The sequence below is a fragment of the Suricata suricatta genome, chromosome 2 (assembly GCF_006229205.1).
Source record: "Suricata suricatta isolate VVHF042 chromosome 2, meerkat_22Aug2017_6uvM2_HiC, whole genome shotgun sequence".
NCBI lineage: Eukaryota > Metazoa > Chordata > Mammalia > Carnivora > Herpestidae > Suricata > Suricata suricatta.
In genome coordinates this window covers 102,733,510-102,752,843 of record NC_043701.1, presented here as the reverse complement: position 1 = coordinate 102,752,843, position 19,334 = coordinate 102,733,510, and the positions used below count along the sequence as shown (strand labels likewise).

At 58.6% G+C, this 19,334-nt stretch overlaps 2 protein-coding genes across 3 annotated transcripts in view; both read right to left on the bottom strand.

The window, feature by feature from the left end:
• Positions 1 to 6,639: 6,639 nt before the first annotated feature.
• On the bottom strand, positions 6,640 to 10,450 carry MYL7 (myosin light chain 7). Its single transcript, XM_029919269.1, has 8 exons — positions 10,412 to 10,450; positions 9,229 to 9,339; positions 8,292 to 8,405; positions 8,102 to 8,177; positions 7,795 to 7,899; positions 7,392 to 7,470; positions 7,220 to 7,268; positions 6,640 to 6,749 (listed from the first exon to the last, which is right to left on the bottom strand). Exons 1-8 carry the CDS (start codon positions 10,448 to 10,450, stop codon positions 6,648 to 6,650), a joined length of 675 nt encoding a protein of 224 aa, XP_029775129.1. The 3' UTR covers positions 6,640 to 6,647.
• A 436-nt stretch (positions 10,451 to 10,886) lies between these two features.
• GCK (glucokinase) overlaps positions 10,887 to 19,334 on the bottom strand; it is a 39,829-nt gene continuing 31,381 nt past the window's right edge. The window contains exons 2-10 of one of the 2 annotated variants that reach the window (XM_029931116.1): positions 19,055 to 19,217; positions 18,354 to 18,508; positions 17,262 to 17,381; positions 16,160 to 16,255; positions 15,939 to 16,038; positions 14,042 to 14,225; positions 12,988 to 13,143; positions 12,259 to 12,492; positions 11,458 to 11,999 (exon numbers count right to left, since the gene is read on the bottom strand). In XM_029931116.1, coding sequence (XP_029786976.1) covers positions 11,855 to 11,999; positions 12,259 to 12,492; positions 12,988 to 13,143; positions 14,042 to 14,225; positions 15,939 to 16,038; positions 16,160 to 16,255; positions 17,262 to 17,381; positions 18,354 to 18,508; positions 19,055 to 19,217 — 1,353 coding nt within the window. In that variant the 3' untranslated portion in view covers positions 11,458 to 11,854. Of the gene's footprint in view, positions 12,000 to 12,258; positions 12,493 to 12,987; positions 13,144 to 14,041; positions 14,226 to 15,938; positions 16,039 to 16,159; positions 16,256 to 17,261; positions 17,382 to 18,353; positions 18,509 to 19,054; positions 19,218 to 19,334 lie in introns of those variants that run through there. The other variant, XM_029931111.1, reaches the window with a different exon arrangement.

Here is a 19,334-nt window from a genome sequence, read left to right as displayed (position 1 = left end):
TTGCTTTAGTCTTGAGTTACTAGGTCTTGCATTACCAGGAAACTCTTTATGTGTGGCTTGCACTATGGCCTTCATCCAGAGACATAAGAAAGCTGGTGTTTACTTGGATCCGCAGAAGACTTTATTTTTTTAAGGTTATTTATTTTGAGATTGAGACAGAGTGGAGGAAGGGCAGAGGGAGAAGGAGAGAGCGAGAATCCTAAGCAGCCTCCACACTGTCAGCACAGAGCCTGATACAGGGCTCAAACTCACGAACCGTGAGATCACGATCTGAACCGAAATTGAAAGTCTGATGCCCCCCAGGTGCCCCAGAAGACTTAACTTTAGAGGGGCAGGTTTCAATAGGTTTGGGAGGGGAGAGAGTAGGGAGAGATTCTGAGGAAAAGGAGGCTTGGCAGGAAGAACAGAGCACACTGGCCCCGGAGGTGGGGCCCTTGCACAAGGTGGCCACCACGAGTCTGCAAACCAAAAAGACAGGAGGGCAAAAGAGGCCTCAGAAGCCTTTCAGACTTCTTTCACTTGCTTGCCTCAGTTACTTTATAAATAGTATTTTGCAAAGAGGCAAACATAAATCCTGAAAATATTTAGAAGCCTCAAGGTCAATTAAAATAGGCATCCCAATGGGACTCCTAGATGAATCTGTCAGTCAAGGTCCGGTCATGCAGTTTGAGCCCTGCGTTGGGCTCTGTGCTGACAGCTTAGAGCCTGGAGCCTGCTTCGGATTCTGTGTCTTCCTCTCCTTTTGTCCCTCTACCCTCTCAAAAATAAACATTAAAAATATAGGCATCCTATTCAGCCTTTTTGTTTTGTTTTGTTTATTTTTGAGAGAGAGATAGAGTGCAAGTGGGAGAGGGGCCAGGCAAGGCCAGCAGCCGGAGCCTGGGCTGTGGAGGCCTCTGTGCAGGAGGCACAGAGGAAAGGAAGGTGAAGCTTGGAGGCCAGGACCCAGGGCACATAGCAGGCGCACCCCAGCCAGGCGGCCAAGAGCATCCACTCCCCAGAGCGGGGCCTGAGGTCAGACCTGGGTCCCAATCACAGGTCAGAGGAACCAGCTGGAGGCAACTAAGCACAATGTGGGTGTCCTCACATGGGCACAGCTCCAGACGACGGGCTGGCCAGGCAGCCCCCTCCATCTGTCACCTGGCCTGGGCTTCCCTCCCCTGCCTCTCTTTCCCCCACGACCTCCTGCCTCCACTCCGTGTCCCTCTGGAGCAATGGTCACCCCAGCCCAGTCACCTGTGGCCCAAGGCAGGGTCTCATTTCCTGAGGGGACCACAGCAAGGAGGGCCAGGTTGGAGCCTGGCAGGAACTGGAGGTGGTCCAGCCCAGTTGGCCATCGGAGGGGGCAGTGGGGGCCAGAGAGAGCCTGGGGAGAGGGGTACAAGAGCGGAGGAGGAGGAGGAAGCAGGGAGTCAGGAGGGACCCAAGGAGAGGGGCAGTGGAGGTGATGCTGACGCAAAGCAGGGCAGGCTGGGGCGACAGAGTTCTATTTCGGTGCTATGTGTGTCTGCACGTCAGAAGCACATCCCTGTGGTGACTGTCCCCGGATGGCAAGAAGGCCAGCTGCAGGCGGGAGGTCAGGCACGTTCTGGACCCCTGGGGCCGGGGTGACGGGGCACCGAAGGGTCGCTGTTTGTCCTCATCAGGATAGAGCATAAGGCCCTGTGTCACTCATCTGCTGGCACATAGCAAGCCGTCCCGTGTCTGGCTGACTTAAAGCAGCAGCTTCTCATTTCTCATGCTGCCAGGCAGCTCGCCGTCTCTTCCCATCTGAGCTTGGACGTGGCCCTGGGGCCAGGGCTGGGGCCCAAGAGTCCAACCTGAGGTGGGAGGTGTCACACCTCTCCCTCCCTGAGATTTTGTCTCAGGCTTTGTCTCAGCCTGGTGGCCTCTGGCTTCCCCAAAGTTGCCAGCCTAGACTCCCCGCAGAGAAACAGGTGGGGCCTTCCCATAGGAGCAGCCCCAAAGACACTGGACATGCTGGACACCTTAACCACCATGTGGCCTCCCTGCCACCTTGAGGCCACGAATTTCTATGGTCTTGCCACTGCTCCCTTTTGTGCTGGGAAATTGTCAGGTCACCCAAACAGCACAAAAGCTGTCTGGGCACCAGCCCATCCCCCAGTCCATCTGCACGTCCCTCCATCTGTCTGCACATGTAGTCAGGAAAATGAAATCAAGTGCTGGGTGGCGCCTGACCCTGTGGATATGCCCCGTGGTCCTGAACTACAACTAGTGTTGCAGGGACTTACTTGGGGCCGCGCCTTAGAAGAGGAGGCTCAGGGGGCACCTGGGTGGCTCAGTCGGCTAAGCCTCCGACTTCGGCTCAGGTCAGATCTCACGTTCGTGGGTTCAAGCCCCGCGTCAGGTTCTGTGCTGACGGCTAGCTCAGAGCCTGGAGCCTGCTTCTGGTTCTGTGTCTCCTTCACTCTCTGCCCCTCCCCATCTCATGCTCTGTCTCTCTCTGTACCAAAAATAAATAAAACATTTAAAAAAAAAAAAGAAGAGGAGGCTCGGAGGGTATGGTGGGTGCTGTCAGGACTGTGTCCTCATTTTCAACCCCCGGGTATGTGTGGAGCCTGGAGCCCTTGGGGCTCGCAGACCCAGCGTGTGGGCAGGCTGTGCGGGGCCTCCTGTGGCCCGTTTATGCTCCTGGAGAGGGAGCCCCAGACCCACAGCCTCAGTGCCACGTGATCTGCTCTGGGCTCCGTCTGCACAAAGATCAAAGCAGGTTCGGACCTGGCTCGGCCACCTCCTGGCTCTGTGTGGTCTTGGATAGGCTGCTCGGCCATGTGGTGACTCAGTTTATCTGGGAGGTGGGGATAATGGTCAGACTGTACTGGTTGGGACCAGGTTCTGCTGTAAGGGTAGGAAACTCCAAATACCAGGATTGCAGTCACACAGGATATGAAGGGGGTATCGGGGTTGTATGGTGCCCCCAGGTGTCGGGACTCCACTAGGGTCAGCACATGAGCCCCCACAGCCCTGGCGGTCATATCCCAGCTGTGTTCCATTGAGGGAGGTGGAGGAGGGCACACATCTGTCTCTTGAGGACACCTGCTGGGTCGCACCTCCCAGCAAGTGAGCCTGAGAAATGTGCTCTTTGGGGCCAGAAGCTCACAGAGACTCATCATACATGCCCAGCCTCAGAGTGCTGGGGGAAAGCCAGTTCAGCCCCCCCACACAGAAGAGGAAACTGAATTCCTGACGGGGGCAGGGCTGGCTCAAGGTTGCTCACATGCACAGGGAGGGAGGCTGGAGGCTGCCGGCTGACTCCCAGGGGGCCTTCTCCAGGGCAGGGCCCCAGCATTTCCACACCCCGAGCCTTTCAGGCCACAAAAGTCTTGAAGGCTCAGGGCAGAGAAGAGGCCAGTGTACTTAGACCTATTATTTACTAGTCTCCCCACCTTACTGGACAAGCCTGCTTTCTGCCACAGCAAAATCAGAGCAAAGCACCAGCGTTGCAACCCCCCAGACCTTTCTTCCCAAACTGGAGAACGAAGAGGATCTGGGCTGGAGGCGGGGTGAGGGGGGCCGAGCTACAGCTCAGAAACCTGAAAAAAGCCTGCATGGGGGAGGGTAGCTGCATGCTCTGTCTTTACCACTCTGTCTGCTCTGTCTTTACCGATGGTGTTAGCACTCCGAAGAAAAAACAAGTGAGCGGCTCTGGTGGGAGGGCACGGGGCAGGAGATGGGGCCCAGGCTGAGAGGTCCTGAACGGACCCCAGGATAAAATGGGAAGCAAACGGGCCAGGTCCACACTGACAGTGCGCTGCACCAGGTGGACGCGGATGGAGCGGCAGGCCCACTGTGGTGCCAGAGCACCTCGCCACCGAAGTCCTGAGTTAGAAGGCACATCGCACAGCTGGCTCAGCACTGTTCAGTGGAAAGGGGGTATGAGCCAGAGATGGGTGCCACACACATCACTTAAAATCTCCTTGTTGGGGTATCTGGGTGGCTCAGTCAGTTGAGCGTCCGACTTTGGCTCAGATTATGATATCACAGTTCGTGGGTTCGAGTCCCATGTCGGGCTCTGTGCTGACAGCTCAGAGCAAGGAACTTGCTTTGGATTCTGTCTCCCTCTCTCTGTCCCTCTGTCTCTCTCAAAAATAAATAAGTAAATAAGCAAAACATTTTTTAAAATTTATAAAGTTTCCTTGTAACCACATTAAGGAAGCAAAAAACAAAAGCTGAGTGATTTTAGTAACATTTGTATTCAACACAATATATCAAAAACAGTATCATCTCAATAGGTAATGTGCAAATCGCTAATGAGATATTTTATGTTCTTTTTTTGTACTAAATCTTCAGAACATGATCACATCTCAAGTCACACCCCGTTTCAACGCGGCAGCACCCGTGTCCCTCGCGAACCAGGTCTGTTCTCCGTCTCCGCGTCCCTGGCTTTCGTGTCTCACACACAAGCACGCTGCTGCCAGGTTCTCCCAAGCTGGTTCACGCAGGCCATTTTGGTGCAGAAAGGACGAACCTTACCCGACAACTACACCAGGTGGGGGCAGGACTGTGGCTCGCACACAGTTGGAAAACAAGCACCGGTCCAAAGTCTTCATGCTGGTTCCTCCTCGAGGGAGCCACTGGCACATTAGAGCCAGTTTGGAGGAAGGACTGAGGAGCAGATGCACATACACCTGACCTTGAACACTGCAGGGCTGAGGGGCACCCCCCACAGCCGAAAACACGGTGTGACTTTTGGTATCTCTAAAACTTAACTACTGACAGGCTACTGTTGACTGGAAACCTTCCTGATAATGTGAACAGTCATGTAGCGCATATTTTGTATCCTGTGTGTATTATATGATGTGTTCTTGCAGTATAGTGAGCCTGAGAACATAGAATGTTAAGAAAATCATAAAGTGGGTATGCGGCGCAGTCTTGTGTCTGTCGGGGAGATCTCTGTGGGTCAGGTGACCTATGCAGTTTGAACCCACGTTGTTCAGGGTTGAGGGTGCATTTTAGGGATGCTGGCAGGAACTTGCTATTTTATTTTTTATTAAACTTTAAAAAAAATGTTTATGTATTTTAGGAGGAGAAGGAGGGACAGAGAGAGAATCCCAAGCAGGCTCCACACTGTCAGCACAGAGCCCGACTTGGGGGTCAAAACCATGAAATTATGAGATCATGACCTGAACGGACATCAAGAGTCGCTTAACTGACTGAGCCCCCCAGGCGCCTAGCACTTGCTATTGTAGTAGGTTCAACACTGGCTTCTTCCACAGAGGAGGAGGGGGATCGATTGTCCTTCCGCTGGGTCATGCGTTTCTCTGTGTCTAGGGACGGGAACTGTTGGCTCTGCTCTGGGTCATCTACACCTTACAGAAGACAAGGGGGGCACAGGGGCCCCACTGACCAGCCGGAGGGGCTGTTGGACACAGCTTTTTGAAGACGCTGATGATGTTTTTGGCCCCTTGCATCTTTCACAACTTTTCTCCGCAGAAGCTTGAATTGTAAAATCACCCCTTAATTTTTGAAGTCAGTTCACTGAACAAGCAGGACTTGTTCAAGAATCATAACACCTGCTGGGCTGTGTGCCTGCCCTCCCTGCAGGCCTGCTGTCTGCGTGAGGACTTGGCAGTTCGCTAATCAGCCATAGAAAGTGCTTCGCTGACTTTAATCTCAGGTCTCAATGTCGTAATTTAAAGTGCCAAGTCCCAAATAAAAACTGAACACCTCTCCAGGGGAAAATGGCTTTCCTCCCCAGGCTTGCTTCCTGCAGGGAAGAGTGAGGTCAGCTTCCCCCTCCTCCAGCACTGTGGCTGGGGGCTATGAAGCTGGCCAGGCTTGCCAGAGGCGTGGCTCAGGGCAAGCCCTTGCTTGGCTCTTCCTGTCCAGACCTGGACTTTGTGCAACAGGTGCTCTCTCTCTTGCTCGCACGCCCTCTCTCCCTCCCTCCCTCCCCCCTCATTCCTCTCCTCCCCAGGTCCCCCTGCTACCCTCCAGTTCCTGTTGGAGACATGTTCCCGCCTCTGCCCCCCATAGCCCCTGTTCTCTACACATGAGGTGGGGACAGAACACTAACAATCCCCTCCAGAGGAAAACTCTCCCTCTCTCCAGCCACCTGACCCTTCCCCCTTGGGGAGACATGAAGCCTGTGCTGGGCCTGCTTCCTGTCAGCGAACCTTCTCTGCATTACGGAAGTGAGGTTAGTCTGTGTTTCCAGATGGGTTCCTCAGTGCCTTGCACACAGAGCCCAGCACATCCAGCACACATGCACACACACACACCCAACACACACGTGTGCACACATATCTGGTACACTCATGCACTCGCATGCACACCCACCCACCCACACACACCCAGCATACACATGCACACACGCCCGACACGCAGAGACAGGGGCCACCCACCAGCGGGACCCTTCCAAAACATGGCTGAGTGGCCTTGGGATGCTAAGTGCAGGGCCTGGGAGGCTGTGACAAGCCCACAGTTTCCTCTCCTAGAGGTGTGGCCTTTGTGTCCCCATCTGTGAACCGGGTAGATGACAGCTTACAGTTGCAGAGCTGTGTGGGGCCTGGCTCATCTCACAGCACCACACCCTTGCCTGTCCCCTCATCTGTCACAGGGAGGCCACCATGGCAGGTCTGATTGAAAAACAGCATTTATTGTGGTGACCTGGGGGGCTGTTCCGGTTACTCCTCTTTCTCATCCCCGTGGGTGATGATGTAGCACAGAGACTTGTAGTCGATGTCCCCTGCCAGGTCCATGGGCGTCAGGGCGAACATCTGCTCCACCTGGGCCGGGTGGGGGGTGCACTGGTGGGAGGCAGCCCAGCCAGTGAGGCCTAAGCCTTTGGCTCTAAGCCTTTCCTGCTCTGAGCCCAAACTCTGAGTTAATGTTTTCTGTGTCTGACTGTGGACAGACTAGGGGCATGGGGGTGGAGGGTGCAGGCCCGAGGGGGCCCTGGGGACACCCCCTCCACCCCGTCTTCTCTGTGCTGCACAGCCCTGCACGGACAGCGGCTCTGCTGGATGCCAGTGCTGCTGTCTCACACCTGGGCCTTTGTACGCACAGCTCCCCCTGCACATCCTCTTCCGTCTGACTCCATGCACCTCACCCTCAGAGAGGCAGTCCCTCCTCCACAGAGCCCTGCTCTAAGCCCACGGGGTGGAGGGACAGCAAGGCCCCCCCAGTGCCCTGTGGGTGGAGGACTGCGTGAAGGGGTGGGCAGGAGAGGGCTGTCCAAGGAGCCAGGAATCCTCACCTCAGCCAGAGAGAACTTGTCTGCCTGGGTCAGGAGAAGCTGCTTGAACCTGGTGGGGGAGAGCCAAGTGGGGGGCCTGATGAGGGGGATGAGGGCACCCATGGCCCAGGGGACCACCCCGAAGCAGAGAGAGCCCCACGGTACAGACACGCACCCCCTCGCTCACACTTACTCGTCCTTGTTCACCACGCCCTTGCCACTGGGGTCAAACATGCGGAAGGCACTCAGGATGGCTTCCTCGGGGTCTGTCCCTGGGAGCCCGAGGAAGCAGGTGAGCACTGGCACCCCCAGCCTTCCTGGCCCCACCCAGAGGGAACCTGGGTGCCAGGGCCAGCATGTTCCAGAAGAGGTGGGAACATGCTCCCTGATACAAACATCCCTTGGGGCTCAGGGATGCTGAGGGGCCTTGTGGACAGACTTAGCGGGAGACTGGGATCTGGGACGTGGGAGTGGGGTGAGCAGTACCCATGGGTGTGGGGTGCAGGGAGGACTCCACATCCTCTGGGTGGGCAAGGGCCAGGTGGGGTGCAACTGAGGTCTGGGTGGGGTCTAGGCAGACTCCAGGTGGGGCTCACCGTTGAGCTTCTCCCCGAAGAGCGTGAGGAAGACAGTGAAGTTGATGGGACCCTTCCCCTCCTGCAGCATGGCATCCAGTTCCTCTTCTGGGATGCTCACCTTCCCTGGGGGGTGCCAGCCACAGGGGTGGAGAGTCAGTGGGTGGGGAAGGGGTGCCCTGGAAGGAAGCTGGGCTGAATGGGGTGGGGTGTGCGAGGAAACAGAGGGGAGGGGAGGTGAGAGCAGCGGATAGTGAGGGGCCTGTTCTTTCTCAGCAGGTGATAGACTCCTGTAGGCCCCGCAGGGGCAGAAGGTGGAGGCCCTCACCGAGCTGCGAGTAGGTCTCCCGAAGGTCAGACTTGCAGATGATGCCGTCTCGGTTCTGGTCAATGCAGCTAAAGGCCTGCAAGGTGGGATGGAGGGCAGAGTGTCCAGGCAGGAAAAGCCCCCACCCCAGGGAGGGCCGGACGCAGGGGCAGCAAGGACGGGCCCCAGGCCTCTGGGGGATGGCACTCACCTCCTTGAACTCTTGGATCTGGGCTTGCTCGAACATGGAAAAGACGTTGGAAGATCCCCGCTGGGCCTGCTTGGCAGCTGCGGCCTTGCCCCGGGTCCCCGCCTTCCTGCTGGCCTGCAACACGTGGGTGGGGAGAGTCCCCTTCCCACGTGCACCCTCAGAGCTCTCCTAGGAGAGCCCATGCCAGGGCCCTCTTCCTGCCCCCGGACATCACCTCTCCAGGCCCAATGTCGGCACCGTGACACCCCTCCACCACCACAGCCCAAGCACAGCACCTGGGAGTGTGCTGGCCTCGGGCGACCCCACTTGACACTCACCATCCTCTCTCTGTGGCAGCCTGGTTGCTGCAAGGGGCCTACAGCCCCTTTTACGTCTCAGCCTTATCACCTGGAGTGCCAAATAAGGGCAAGAGGAGAGGACAGGCCCAAACATGGTAGCCCTGCCTGGGCTGGGGGAGAACAGGGCCCCAGGCAGATTCCAGCCATTCCTGGTGACCTTCAGGCCCCCTAATGTGTAACATCCGGGCATCCACCCATCAGCAGCAATGTCCCCCAAAGGCAGAGCTCACAGGCTCCCAGCTGTCACCACTCTGGGTGTTGAATGAGGTGCCCCCTCCCCCAACCATTAGAAGTCTCCGCTGTTATCTCTCCTGCAGGTCCAGCCCCGCCCTGCCCAGGCCAGGAGGACAGATTTGGGACCGCTGGACTGGGAGTCTGCTGGGCTTGGGAAGAGCAGTGGGTGGTTCTGAGGATGGTGTCTGGCCTGCACCCAGGGATTCCCAGAGGTTTGGGTGGAGCTGGCTGGCGCTGGCCTTTGTCTCCTTGACAAAGGGGCAGAAGGCAGCCTTGAGCTGGCTGTGGCCCCAAACAGCAAGGTGCCCTACCTGGACCCCAAGTATCCCCTTGGAGCCCCATGAGAGTGGTCATGAACCCCTCACGTGAGGCCCCACTGTGGAGCCGGGGGCCCCGTCATCCTCTGCTCTGCCAGAGCACAGCCTCATCGGCTGCTTCCCGGCCCAGGGAGAGAAGGGCTGGGGGCTGGGGCCCATCTAGAACACAAGCAGGGGGCACACTGGCTGCCCGCCACCGATTCCCCAGAACCTGGCTCTGCCCCTGGGGTGAGGGATGCAGAGAATCCGGCTGGTCAGGCAGGGACACGTGTCAGTCTGCCAGACCCAACGCTCTTTGCATGTAACGATAACTGTTTTATAATTCCTCCTCGACTCTCCTGTGATGAAATTCATAAAACATATAACCTACCTGCAAAGAGAACTTAGAAAACCAACAGGATCCCTCTGAACTGTAATGTAAAGAACACGTAGGAGGTCGTTTTCATCACCACGAGATCTAACATGGGAGTGTGGGGAGAGGAGCAGCACATGGTGGTGATGATGAGGTGACAGGATGACTCTCCTGCAAATTCTAATGCATGACTCAGATTCAAGAGAACGGAAAGGATCTGGGGCATCTGGGGGCTCAGTCAGTTAAGCGTCCGACTTGACTTCAGCTCAGGTCATGATCCCACAGTTCCTTGGATCAAGCCCCACATCTGGTTCTGTGCTGACAGTGTGGAGTCTGCTTGGGAATCTCTCTCTCCCTCTCTCTGCCCCCACTCACATGCGTGCTCACTCTCTCTCTCTCTCTAAATAAATAAAATTTAAAAAATGTTTTTAAATAAAAGAGAATTCAAAGGATCTGACAGTCCCACATGAAACATCTGGGAACACAAGGGAACAGCTGGACAGGGATGTAACTGCTCAAAACCGCAGGTGAGGGTTGCGTTTGGAGTGAAATAATCCAGGCTTTCCAGATTTGCTCTCACTGAAAAGCGAGCATATGTTATAATCGTGTAAATGGGTTTGTAGATAACCGGGCAAAGGTGAGAGATGGCGGTGTTAGGCCCTGGGGTTGGCTGACTCAAGATTGGCATGTCAGCCAGGAGCATCTGGAGGGACCCAGCAATCCCTGCTCCCCTCACCCCATCACTGTCACAACCCAAATGTTCCAAGGGGACCCCTGCCTGCAGAGACCACGCTGAAGCAGGAGAAGCCCCTCCCAGGCCCTCCCTGGGGATCTCAGACATCCCAGAGCTGCTGTGTAAGCAGAGACCGTGGTCCACACCTGCATCTCCACAGGCGGCCAGCAGGGGGCCAGGGCCATGCAGTACTCCAGCCCTAACCCCTCATTTCTTTTTAAAAAGATTTTTTAAATGTTTTATTATTTATTTTTGAGAGAAAGAGAGAGACAGCATGAGCAGGGGAGGGTCAGAGAGAAAGAGGGAGACACAGAATAGGAAGACAGGCTCCAGGCTCTGAGCGGTCAGCACAGAGCCTGATGTGGGGCTTGAACTCACGAACCATGAGATCATGACCTGAGTTGAAGTCAGACGCCCAACCAACTGAGCCACCCAGGCACCCCATCCCTCATTTCTATCCCTTCAATCTGTAGTGTCACTGCACACTCCCCACCACGGCTGGGGGGCAGGAGCAAATTCCAAGACACATGTAGGTTTCTCGGGGGTCTGTGTGCATGTGACCAGGTCTCCCTATCATCCCACAGCCCGTATGCATATACATCAGAAAACACTAGTCAAGGCCATGTTCTAAACTTTTATAGCTTTTATTTAAAAAACCACATGGTCCCAGGTTGGGCATGAGAGGTTGGTGCGGCACATGGAGGTCTGGTGAGAAGAGGGAGGCCTAGGGTCCCCTGGGTGCTGAGTACGGCCTGAGGTTCCTTACCAGGCTAGCCCCGTGGGAGCTGAGGACTCCATCACGGAGTGCTCCCGGGCCTGCCTGTAGGTGGGAGTGGGGGGGGGCTCCTCTTCACCCTGGGTGCCTCTGGGCAGGGGCTGTGGGGGACTCTGCGTCTTGCATCCCCTGGGAGGGTGCATCCCAGAACCACAAACCACTCGTGGATGGTAGTAGGACAGCAAAAAGGCTGCCACCTCCAGGCCTCGGGAACAAGCAGCCTCCACTGTGGAGCCGGTCCTCTCCCACTTCCCAACCCCCACCAGGCAGGAAAACAGCCAGGCCTGGGTGGCTGGCAGCCTGGGACCCTTGTGGAACCCAGGTCTAGGTCCGTCCAGGTTAGCAAAGCTGCATTCCCGGTGGGCTGAGTCCCCAGGTCACCGCAGGGTCCAGAGCAGCGCCCAGAGCAGGGCCCGAGTGAGGCTGACAACGGCAGAGGCTCCAAGAGGCAGGCAGTGCAGAAATTCGGCAAAGTCCCGAATGAGCAGCTCCCCTCTGTGTGGGTCCTTGATTCCAGCAGTACAGGCGGGGGACTCTGGGGGTCTCCATTCCGACCCATCTCAGCCCCCAACCCAGTCAGGGCCTTGGTCTATCCCACCCACTGCCTCTAAGAGGCCTGCCCCAGGCACTACAATCCGCCTCCTCCCAGAGGGCCTTTCCGCATCTTCCAGGGGAGCCTCAGGGTGGGAGGTGTCCAGAGTCCTTACATCTAGAGACCTCTTCACTGGGCCAGCCTGGGGGCACCTGTGGGAAGCGAGTCCCCAGGAGCCCACGCCCAGCAAGCCCTGCCTACTCCTTGCCTTTGGCCTCGCTGTCACTGGCCCTGCATGCAGGCCTTCTTACAGGCCACCGCGGACACCAGGGCGGCACCTCGGCCGCTACCCTCCTCCGACTCGATGAAGGTGATTTCACAGCTGGGTGTCAGCTTCCGCACGATGGTGTGGAACCTCTCCTTGAAGCTGAGCAAGGGAAGCAGGGCTACCGCCCCTGTCTTTGCACTCTCGAACCCTTTCATCCCGGACCCCTTCACCCCGGGCCCCTCCAGGGCAGCTCGCCCAGTTGCACATAAACGGTGTGGGAGTAAGCCTAGGGGACCCTCCCTCTCCTCCTCTGAGGGACAAGAGGATAACCCTTGGGTCCTCGGAGAGCCCCTCAGGACGCACACCCACGAGGGGCTGCGGGGTCCGACGGGAAGGGCAGACGTGCGCACGGGCTTACCTGGGGTGCAGCTTGTACACCGAGCCGTCCACACCCACGGTGATGCGCATTACATCCTCGCTGCGGCTCTCGCGCATGCGGTTGATGACGCCCGCCAGCCCCGCGGCGCACATGTGTGCGGCCCGCGTGGACACGCTCTCGCAGGCCCGGCGCACGATGTCGCAGTCGGTGGCCGTGGGCCTCAGCCCCAGCGTGCTTAGGATGTTATAGATCTGCTTGCGGTCGCCAGAGTCGCTGCGGGGCGGGGGTGGCGGGGAGGGGGCCGTCGCTGGAGGGTCGCTCAGTCCGGGCAGGCCCGATGGCGACCCCAACGGCAGCGGCCTCTACCCCTCCCCCTGCCCACTTCACCCAGGCAAAGCGCTTAGGCTCTAGCTCTGGAGGGGAGCGGGTCCGCTTCCGCCAGGGACCAGCAGTAAGCTAGTCACTGCGCCTCTCTCTAAGCCCAGGGTCTCCGTTCTAACGTGGGCAACACTGGCGCACCTTGGGGCTGTTGCGTGGATCCAGTGAGACGCCGTCCACAGCTGTGCGGGGCCACGGAAGGGGCGCGCGGGCCGCGCCAACTGCCCAGGGGTGGGTTACACTGCGGAGCGGGCGGCCGCCCAAACCCCGGGCTCCAGACCCCGGACTCTTCCCCCGCGCCAGCCCGGGCCGCGCCGCACCCGGAACCCTGCCCCAGCCTCCTGCGCCCCGCCCCCTGGACACCGCCCCGAGGCCCTCGCCCTCTCGCACCTCTCCACCTGCGACACGAAGCGCGTCTCGAAGGCGCCGCGCGTGCGCAGCTGCTCCGAGGCCTCACCGCGGAAGAGCAGGTTCTCGTCCACGAGCTTCAGCAGCACTAGCCGCACCAGCTCGCCCATGTACTTGCCGCCGATGAGCTTCTCGTACCTGCACGGAGAGCGACGGGTCATCTCCCGCAGCCGGGAGGGGGGGGGGGGTCGGCCGCCCCAGGGGGACCCCAGCGCCCGGCCACGAGGAAAGCCACGTAGGGCACTTGACACTTTGCGTGCAAACCCGGGCTCATACCTGTTCCCTCATAGATCAACCTGGGTTTGGGGCCTCGGCACCCTGCCCCTCAGTCCAGCCCCTCTGAGACCCTGGCATCTGCCCACCGCCATGTGATGATTGCTGCGCTCACTGCCCAATACGATTGCAGTGGCAGAAACCCGGGCACGGAGGGACTAGCGACCCGCCTAGGGCCTCCGCCACCGCTCGCGCCCCTGGGCCTTGTGCCCCTGGTGTGCCCAGAGCTGGCGAGTTCGTGCTTCGCATTTGTGAGCCCGAGTATCTTCATCGGTAAGTACGCCGAGTGCGACTGACCGGCGGCGGTTATGAGGGCCAGAGACAAGGGAGGGGATTAGCATGCGCCCAGCAGGCAGGCGGTTAACTGGAAGAGCCATGACTGTGCGGGGCCCCGAGCTGTTCAGGCCCAACCGCAGCCTCCCGCCAAACACTACTGTGCATTCTGTGAACGTGGACAAGGGTTTACTCTCGGCTCTGGGCTGAACGCATTTGGGGGTCTCAGAGGCGCCCTCTGCCAGTGGTCACCTGCCGGAGGGGGAAGACCCTGGCTCAGCTATACACAGACGCTCTTTCTGAGGACTAAACCTTCACACCTCTGCTGTTCTGGGTTCACAGGGCGCCTGTGAACCGAAGGAGGGAGGAGCCAGCTCGCCAAGGGTGGATCAGTGTGCTTCCCCCCCTCCTCCCCCGCCCCGGAGTTGTTTAAAATCCAAGCCTTTGTCTGCCTGTAGGGGCGGGGCGACGCGGAGGGGGTAGTCCTTACAGCTGCTGCCCGGGGTTCAGGGAGTTCTCGTCCACTACGCGGTCGTACTCCAGCAGAAACTCGTCCAGCTCCCCGGAGTCCCCGAAGGCACCCCACTCTGTGTTGACGCACATGCGGCCCTCATCCCCTTCCACCAGTTCCACGTTCTGCATCTCCTCCATGTAGCAGGCATTGCAGCCTGTGCCTGTGGGGATGGCAGGGTCAGCCCTCCCCCCGCCCCCCACCGGAGCTGGACAGGGGCTGCAGTCCAGAGCCTGCCTCTCCACCCTCACCCCCCATTCTGCAGGAAGCCCCCTGTGGCAGGGTCTTCCTTGAGCCCTCCCCACCCACCGGTGTGGGGAGGGGCTCCCTGAATCGTTGGCGTGGCTCTGCCAGGCACTAGAAGACCTGGGTTTGCTGTGTGACCCAGCATAGATGAGCCCACCTCTCGGGCTGTTCTTCCTCAGGAAGGGATGGTGACACCTTCTCCTCCTATTACCTGGGTGTTGGGAGGACTACATGAAATGTGTCCACGTGCTTTGCTGACCAGAGCTGCGTGTGGGGTTAGCGTTTTACCTTGTTTGTGCACCCACCCTTGTTTTTGGGCATTTTCCCTGCATGTCCTGGACCTTCTCTGTCCTGGGCCCTGTTTTGGGGGGTACCCAGAGGTGAGCAAGGCACAACGTGGGTCCTCGGGCGCAACACCTGGGTTACTGCACGTTGTCGTGGCTCTGGAATTTGTTATTTGCAGAATCCCTTGCAAAGTGAAAACGTGTCTGGTGATAAATTATCAAGTTTCAAAATGGTTTCTGAGCATGACTGCATGAGTGACACGCCCCTAAAGCCATCAGGGACATCACCTCAAATGCTGGTCAGTTGGAGCTACCCAGGAATGGGGGCCCAGTGACGCAGGCCTTTCCAATTTTTTTGTAGAAAAAAACACAGAAACCCAGACATTGGTGTGCATTGTCCCAATTTTTGGACCCTGGTAATTATCATAAACATGTTTGTTTTGGTTTGGTTTTGAGAGAGTGGATGTGAGTGGGGACTGGGCGGAAGAAGGGAGGGAGAGGGAGAGAGAGAAAGAGAGAGAGAGAGAGAGAGAGAGAGAGAATATCCCAAGCAAGCCCCATGCCCAGCTCAGAGTCCCGATTCAGGACTTGATTCCATGACCCTAGGATCATGACCTGAGCAGAAATCAAGAGTTGAGGCTCAACCACCTGAGCTCCCAAAGCGCCCCCACAAACACGTTTTCAAGCCCTGAGCAGAAAGTTTGCAGGGCCCGTGTGAGCACAGGCCCCCTGTGTTCCTCTCCAGGGAACCAGAGCCCCAAGGCTGCAGAAACACAGTCAAGTGCCTGCGGGCCCAGCAGACAAGTAATCAAGTGGGACTGATTCTCGGTAAACACTTTGGGGGGCCTCAGGAACTTCTGGAAAGTCCTGCGGCTAGTGTGGAAGACCCACTGGGGCCAGAGCTGCCTCCATTCCTGGCACTGGCCTTCACTTCAGGCGGGGACAGGCCGGCAGCTCTGGGCCACAGGAAGACGGGCCAGGAAGGGATGATGTCACTTTTGCTTACCCTCTTCCACTTGGACAAATCTGTTCAGTTTGGTCGATTTACCAGATAAGGTGATCTAATTAAATCCTGATGAGCCAGGTGGATATGCGGCTGCTGTACTGTCTGATGCGGTGACTGGTGAGTGCTGAAATGTGTCCTCCTAGTGAACACTGGCTGCACTTAGGACACCCCTGTGTCTCCCCCAGACCCCCCCAGACCGTCGCCCCTGGGTGACTGCTCTGACCGTCGGCCGATGGCTTAGTCCTCAGGGCTGGAGACCAAGGCCGGTAGAGAAGCACAGCATTGCTCTGTGTCTCGTGGCAGCCAAGGCCCCCGGACAGGGCAGGGCCCGGACCCTCACCCACAATCATGCCGACCTCGCAGCGGCGGTCTTCATAGTAGCAGGAGATCATCGTGGCCACAGTGTCATTCACCATTGCCACCACGTCCATTTCAAAGTCCTGCCAGGAGGCACAGAGGCAGGAGTGATGGGGCTGGGGTCCAGCCGAGGGATGCCCAGAAGGCCCTCCCTGGCATCCTGGCCTGGGGAGGGGTCCCAGGCAGTCACGGGGGCCACCTCACCCCTCTCCGTTTGATGGCGTCACGTAGGAGCCCCACGATGTTGTTCCCTTCTGCTCCTGAGGCCTTGAAGCCCTTGGTCCAATTGAGGAGGATGCCCTGAGGGAAGAGGCAGGGCCCTGTGGCTGCTGATGGACGCTGGGGACAGCGTGTGGGCCTCCCCCCACGCAGTGCAGGAGACAGGCTCCAAGCAGACCCACGAGTTTGAGAAGTATTGGAGACAGTTCTCTGTGTTTCCTATTTCTGCAGGGCTGGGTTCCAGCCACTGTGACGGTGTTAATACTGTCAAGCCCAGAGGCATCCTCCCACAGCAGGGTGGGGTCCTGAGGAGGGCAGCCCTACACAAAGCTGGGTGTCCTGTCCCGCAGGACGCCAAGCGTGAGAAGGTGCCATCTGTGGGGACGGGGCTTCACAGACCAGCACAGGACACTGTGTCTGCCAGAGGTGCTGAACTGGCTTGTCTCTGAGAGGCCGTATGTGTGCAGAATGTGTTTATAGTTGATGTGTGTAGACACATGTGTAACTTACATGTGTACATGTGTAATTGGTGTGTGTGCCCCTGCACAGGGGACCCAGTTGATGGGTGTACGTGCGTATGATGTACACACGTGTGTATGCACGTGGATAACCGACGTGTGGGTGTGTATGTGTAGCTGACCTGTGTGTGTACATGTGTGCATGGTTGATATGCATGTGCATACGTATGTGTGTCATACACGTATGTGTACTTCAGGTGTGTGAACGACTGGCAGGCTGACTTGCCCGCTCATGGGCAGGGAAGCCTCAGCCTGTCGTGGTGACACATGGTGCTGGTGTCTGGCGGCCTGTGTTTGAGCCCCAGCACTGCCTCCTCCTGCCGTGGGCCCCTCGCTCAGCCCGTTTCCTGATCTGACACAGGGGTGATGGTAATGGCGGCCCGTAGGGCAGCGGGGGATTAAGGCAAACAGCATCAGCCATATAACCATTTCCCAAAGTCTCCCAAAAGGTCAGGGACAGAGCCACAGTTTGAACCATGGCTCTTCCCCAAAGCAGGGGCTGCATGTGAAGCCAAGGCGGGGTGCATGAGGGGACCTTCCCCCTCCCCGCACCCTGCACCCGGCCCCACCTTGTCGATGTCTTCATGCCTCACAGGAAAGGAGAAGGTGAAGCCCAAGGGAAGCTTCTTGTGCTTCATCTGATGCTTGTCCAGAAAGTCGGAGATGCACTCAGAGATGTAGTCAAAGAGCTGGAAGACACACAGCAAGCTGACTGTCGGCTGTGGTGGGGCTGGCCACGGGACCCCGCTGCAGGACTGCTGCCCAACACCCAAGCAATGTCGGCCTTTCCTTCCTGACCCAGTGACATGCAGCTGAAGACTCTGGACAGAGGCACGCCCTGGCGTAATGCTGATTTCTGTCTCTACCACCCGGAGTGGCCTGGCTGCCTCACCACTGGCCCCAGCCTGCGCCTGTGGGCCTGTCCACACAGCACTGGGCACTGCTCCCTGCTGGCAGCTAGGGCCCCGTGAGGTGCCTGCACCACCCCTGGGCCTTGTTTCATGTCCAGTTCCACAGCATGCAGGGGTGTGGCGAGGCCCAGGATGCCACCGGACTCCTGCGGTGAAACCCTCTGCCTGTGGCCGCCTCCCCCAAGGGCTCACTATACTTCTGTACTGTCCCCTGAGTCCCCTCTGTGGGCAGGGTGGCCCTGTGGCCTGGGCGGACATGATGACTGCAGTCACCCCACTTGGTGTCTTTGCAGGTGGCAGGTGAGGGGGTGACACACAGGGAGATGGCAGAATGCATGGGCCGTGTGCCCATCAGAGGAGTGTGTTCCCTCAGCTGCCGTCACATCTATCCCTTCTGGGAAACTGGGCAGGAATATGACCTGCTGGGGCCATGCCTGGTGGCCTCTCAGCTGCCTCTGAGGCTGGGTGGCTTTCCTGCTGACAGGTGCCCCTGCCCCTGACAGACAGATGAGCTGCCCTGCCAGGACAAGTGAGCACTGAGATCCTGGGCAGACTTGATCCCGGCCCCTGGCCCTCTGGCCCCCCAACCCCTCAGCCCCCAGTCCTCTCGTCCCCTGGCTCCCAACCCTGGCCCCTCAGCCCCCAGCCCCATGGGCCTCTGGCCCCTGATCCCCAGCCCCCGGACTCCAACCACACTGGCCCCTGGACCCTAGCCCCTTGGTGCCCTGGCCCCCGCCCCCCATTGCTCACCATCTCAGCAGTACCGGTCATGGCATCCTCAGGGATGGAATACATCTGGTGCTTGGTCTTCACACTCCACTGCCCCTCTTCGCCCTCCCCCACCTTCACCAGCATCACCCTGAAGTTGGTGCCGCCCAGGTCCAGGGAGAGGAAGTCCCCGACTTCTGCAGCCACAGGGAGAAGTGCATCAGCCTCGGGGCACCACTCGAGGCAGGACCCCAAGACCAGGGAGGGGAGGAGAGGAGGGCAGGGTGGGGGTCAGAGGAGCTGGACACGGGGCTGCTGGCACCAGGCACCTAGGGGATCCCTAGGGTCAAAGGTGAACTGGAAAGTCAGTGGGAGTCCCCTGCCTCCAACCAAAGTCACCCCAAACCCAGGTCCCAAGTGAAGACCTAGTGAAATGGCCCAGACTCAGGATTGGGCTGGGGGTGCCCACGGAGAACTGGTTTCTCATTGTGAGATGAAAAGAGCCAGTTTTCCTGAGCGGAGGGAAGGGTTAGCCTGAGGAGCCGGGGCTGGGCCTCTGGAGCTGTCCTGGGCTTCTGGGGACAGTCTGAGGCATCAGTGCAGACTCAGGCCGCCTCTGCCCCCTGGGACCAGGATACAGCCACCTCCAGGTGAGGGCCACCTCCAGGTGAGGAGCTGCAGTCTCCTGGGTGGGTCCCACCCCTGGGGTGGGTCCCACCCCTGCCTGCCCCAGGCCTCAGTACCGGAGCCTTCCGGGGTGGAGCGCACGTAGGTGGGCAACATCTTCACGCTGGCCTCCTCGTGGGTCTCCAGCCGCAGGCCTCGCGCCATCTCCTTCTGCATCCGCCACATCACCTTCTTCAGGTCAGCCTCCTGTAGCTGGAAGTCTGCCAGGATCTGCTCTGCCTGCAGGGGGGTTGTGGGGGACTGGTGAGAGCAGCTGGGGGATGAGAGCAGCTGGGGGTGAGCAGCTGGGGGATGAGAGCAGCTGGGGGTGAAAGCAGCTGGGGGGAGCAACAGGGG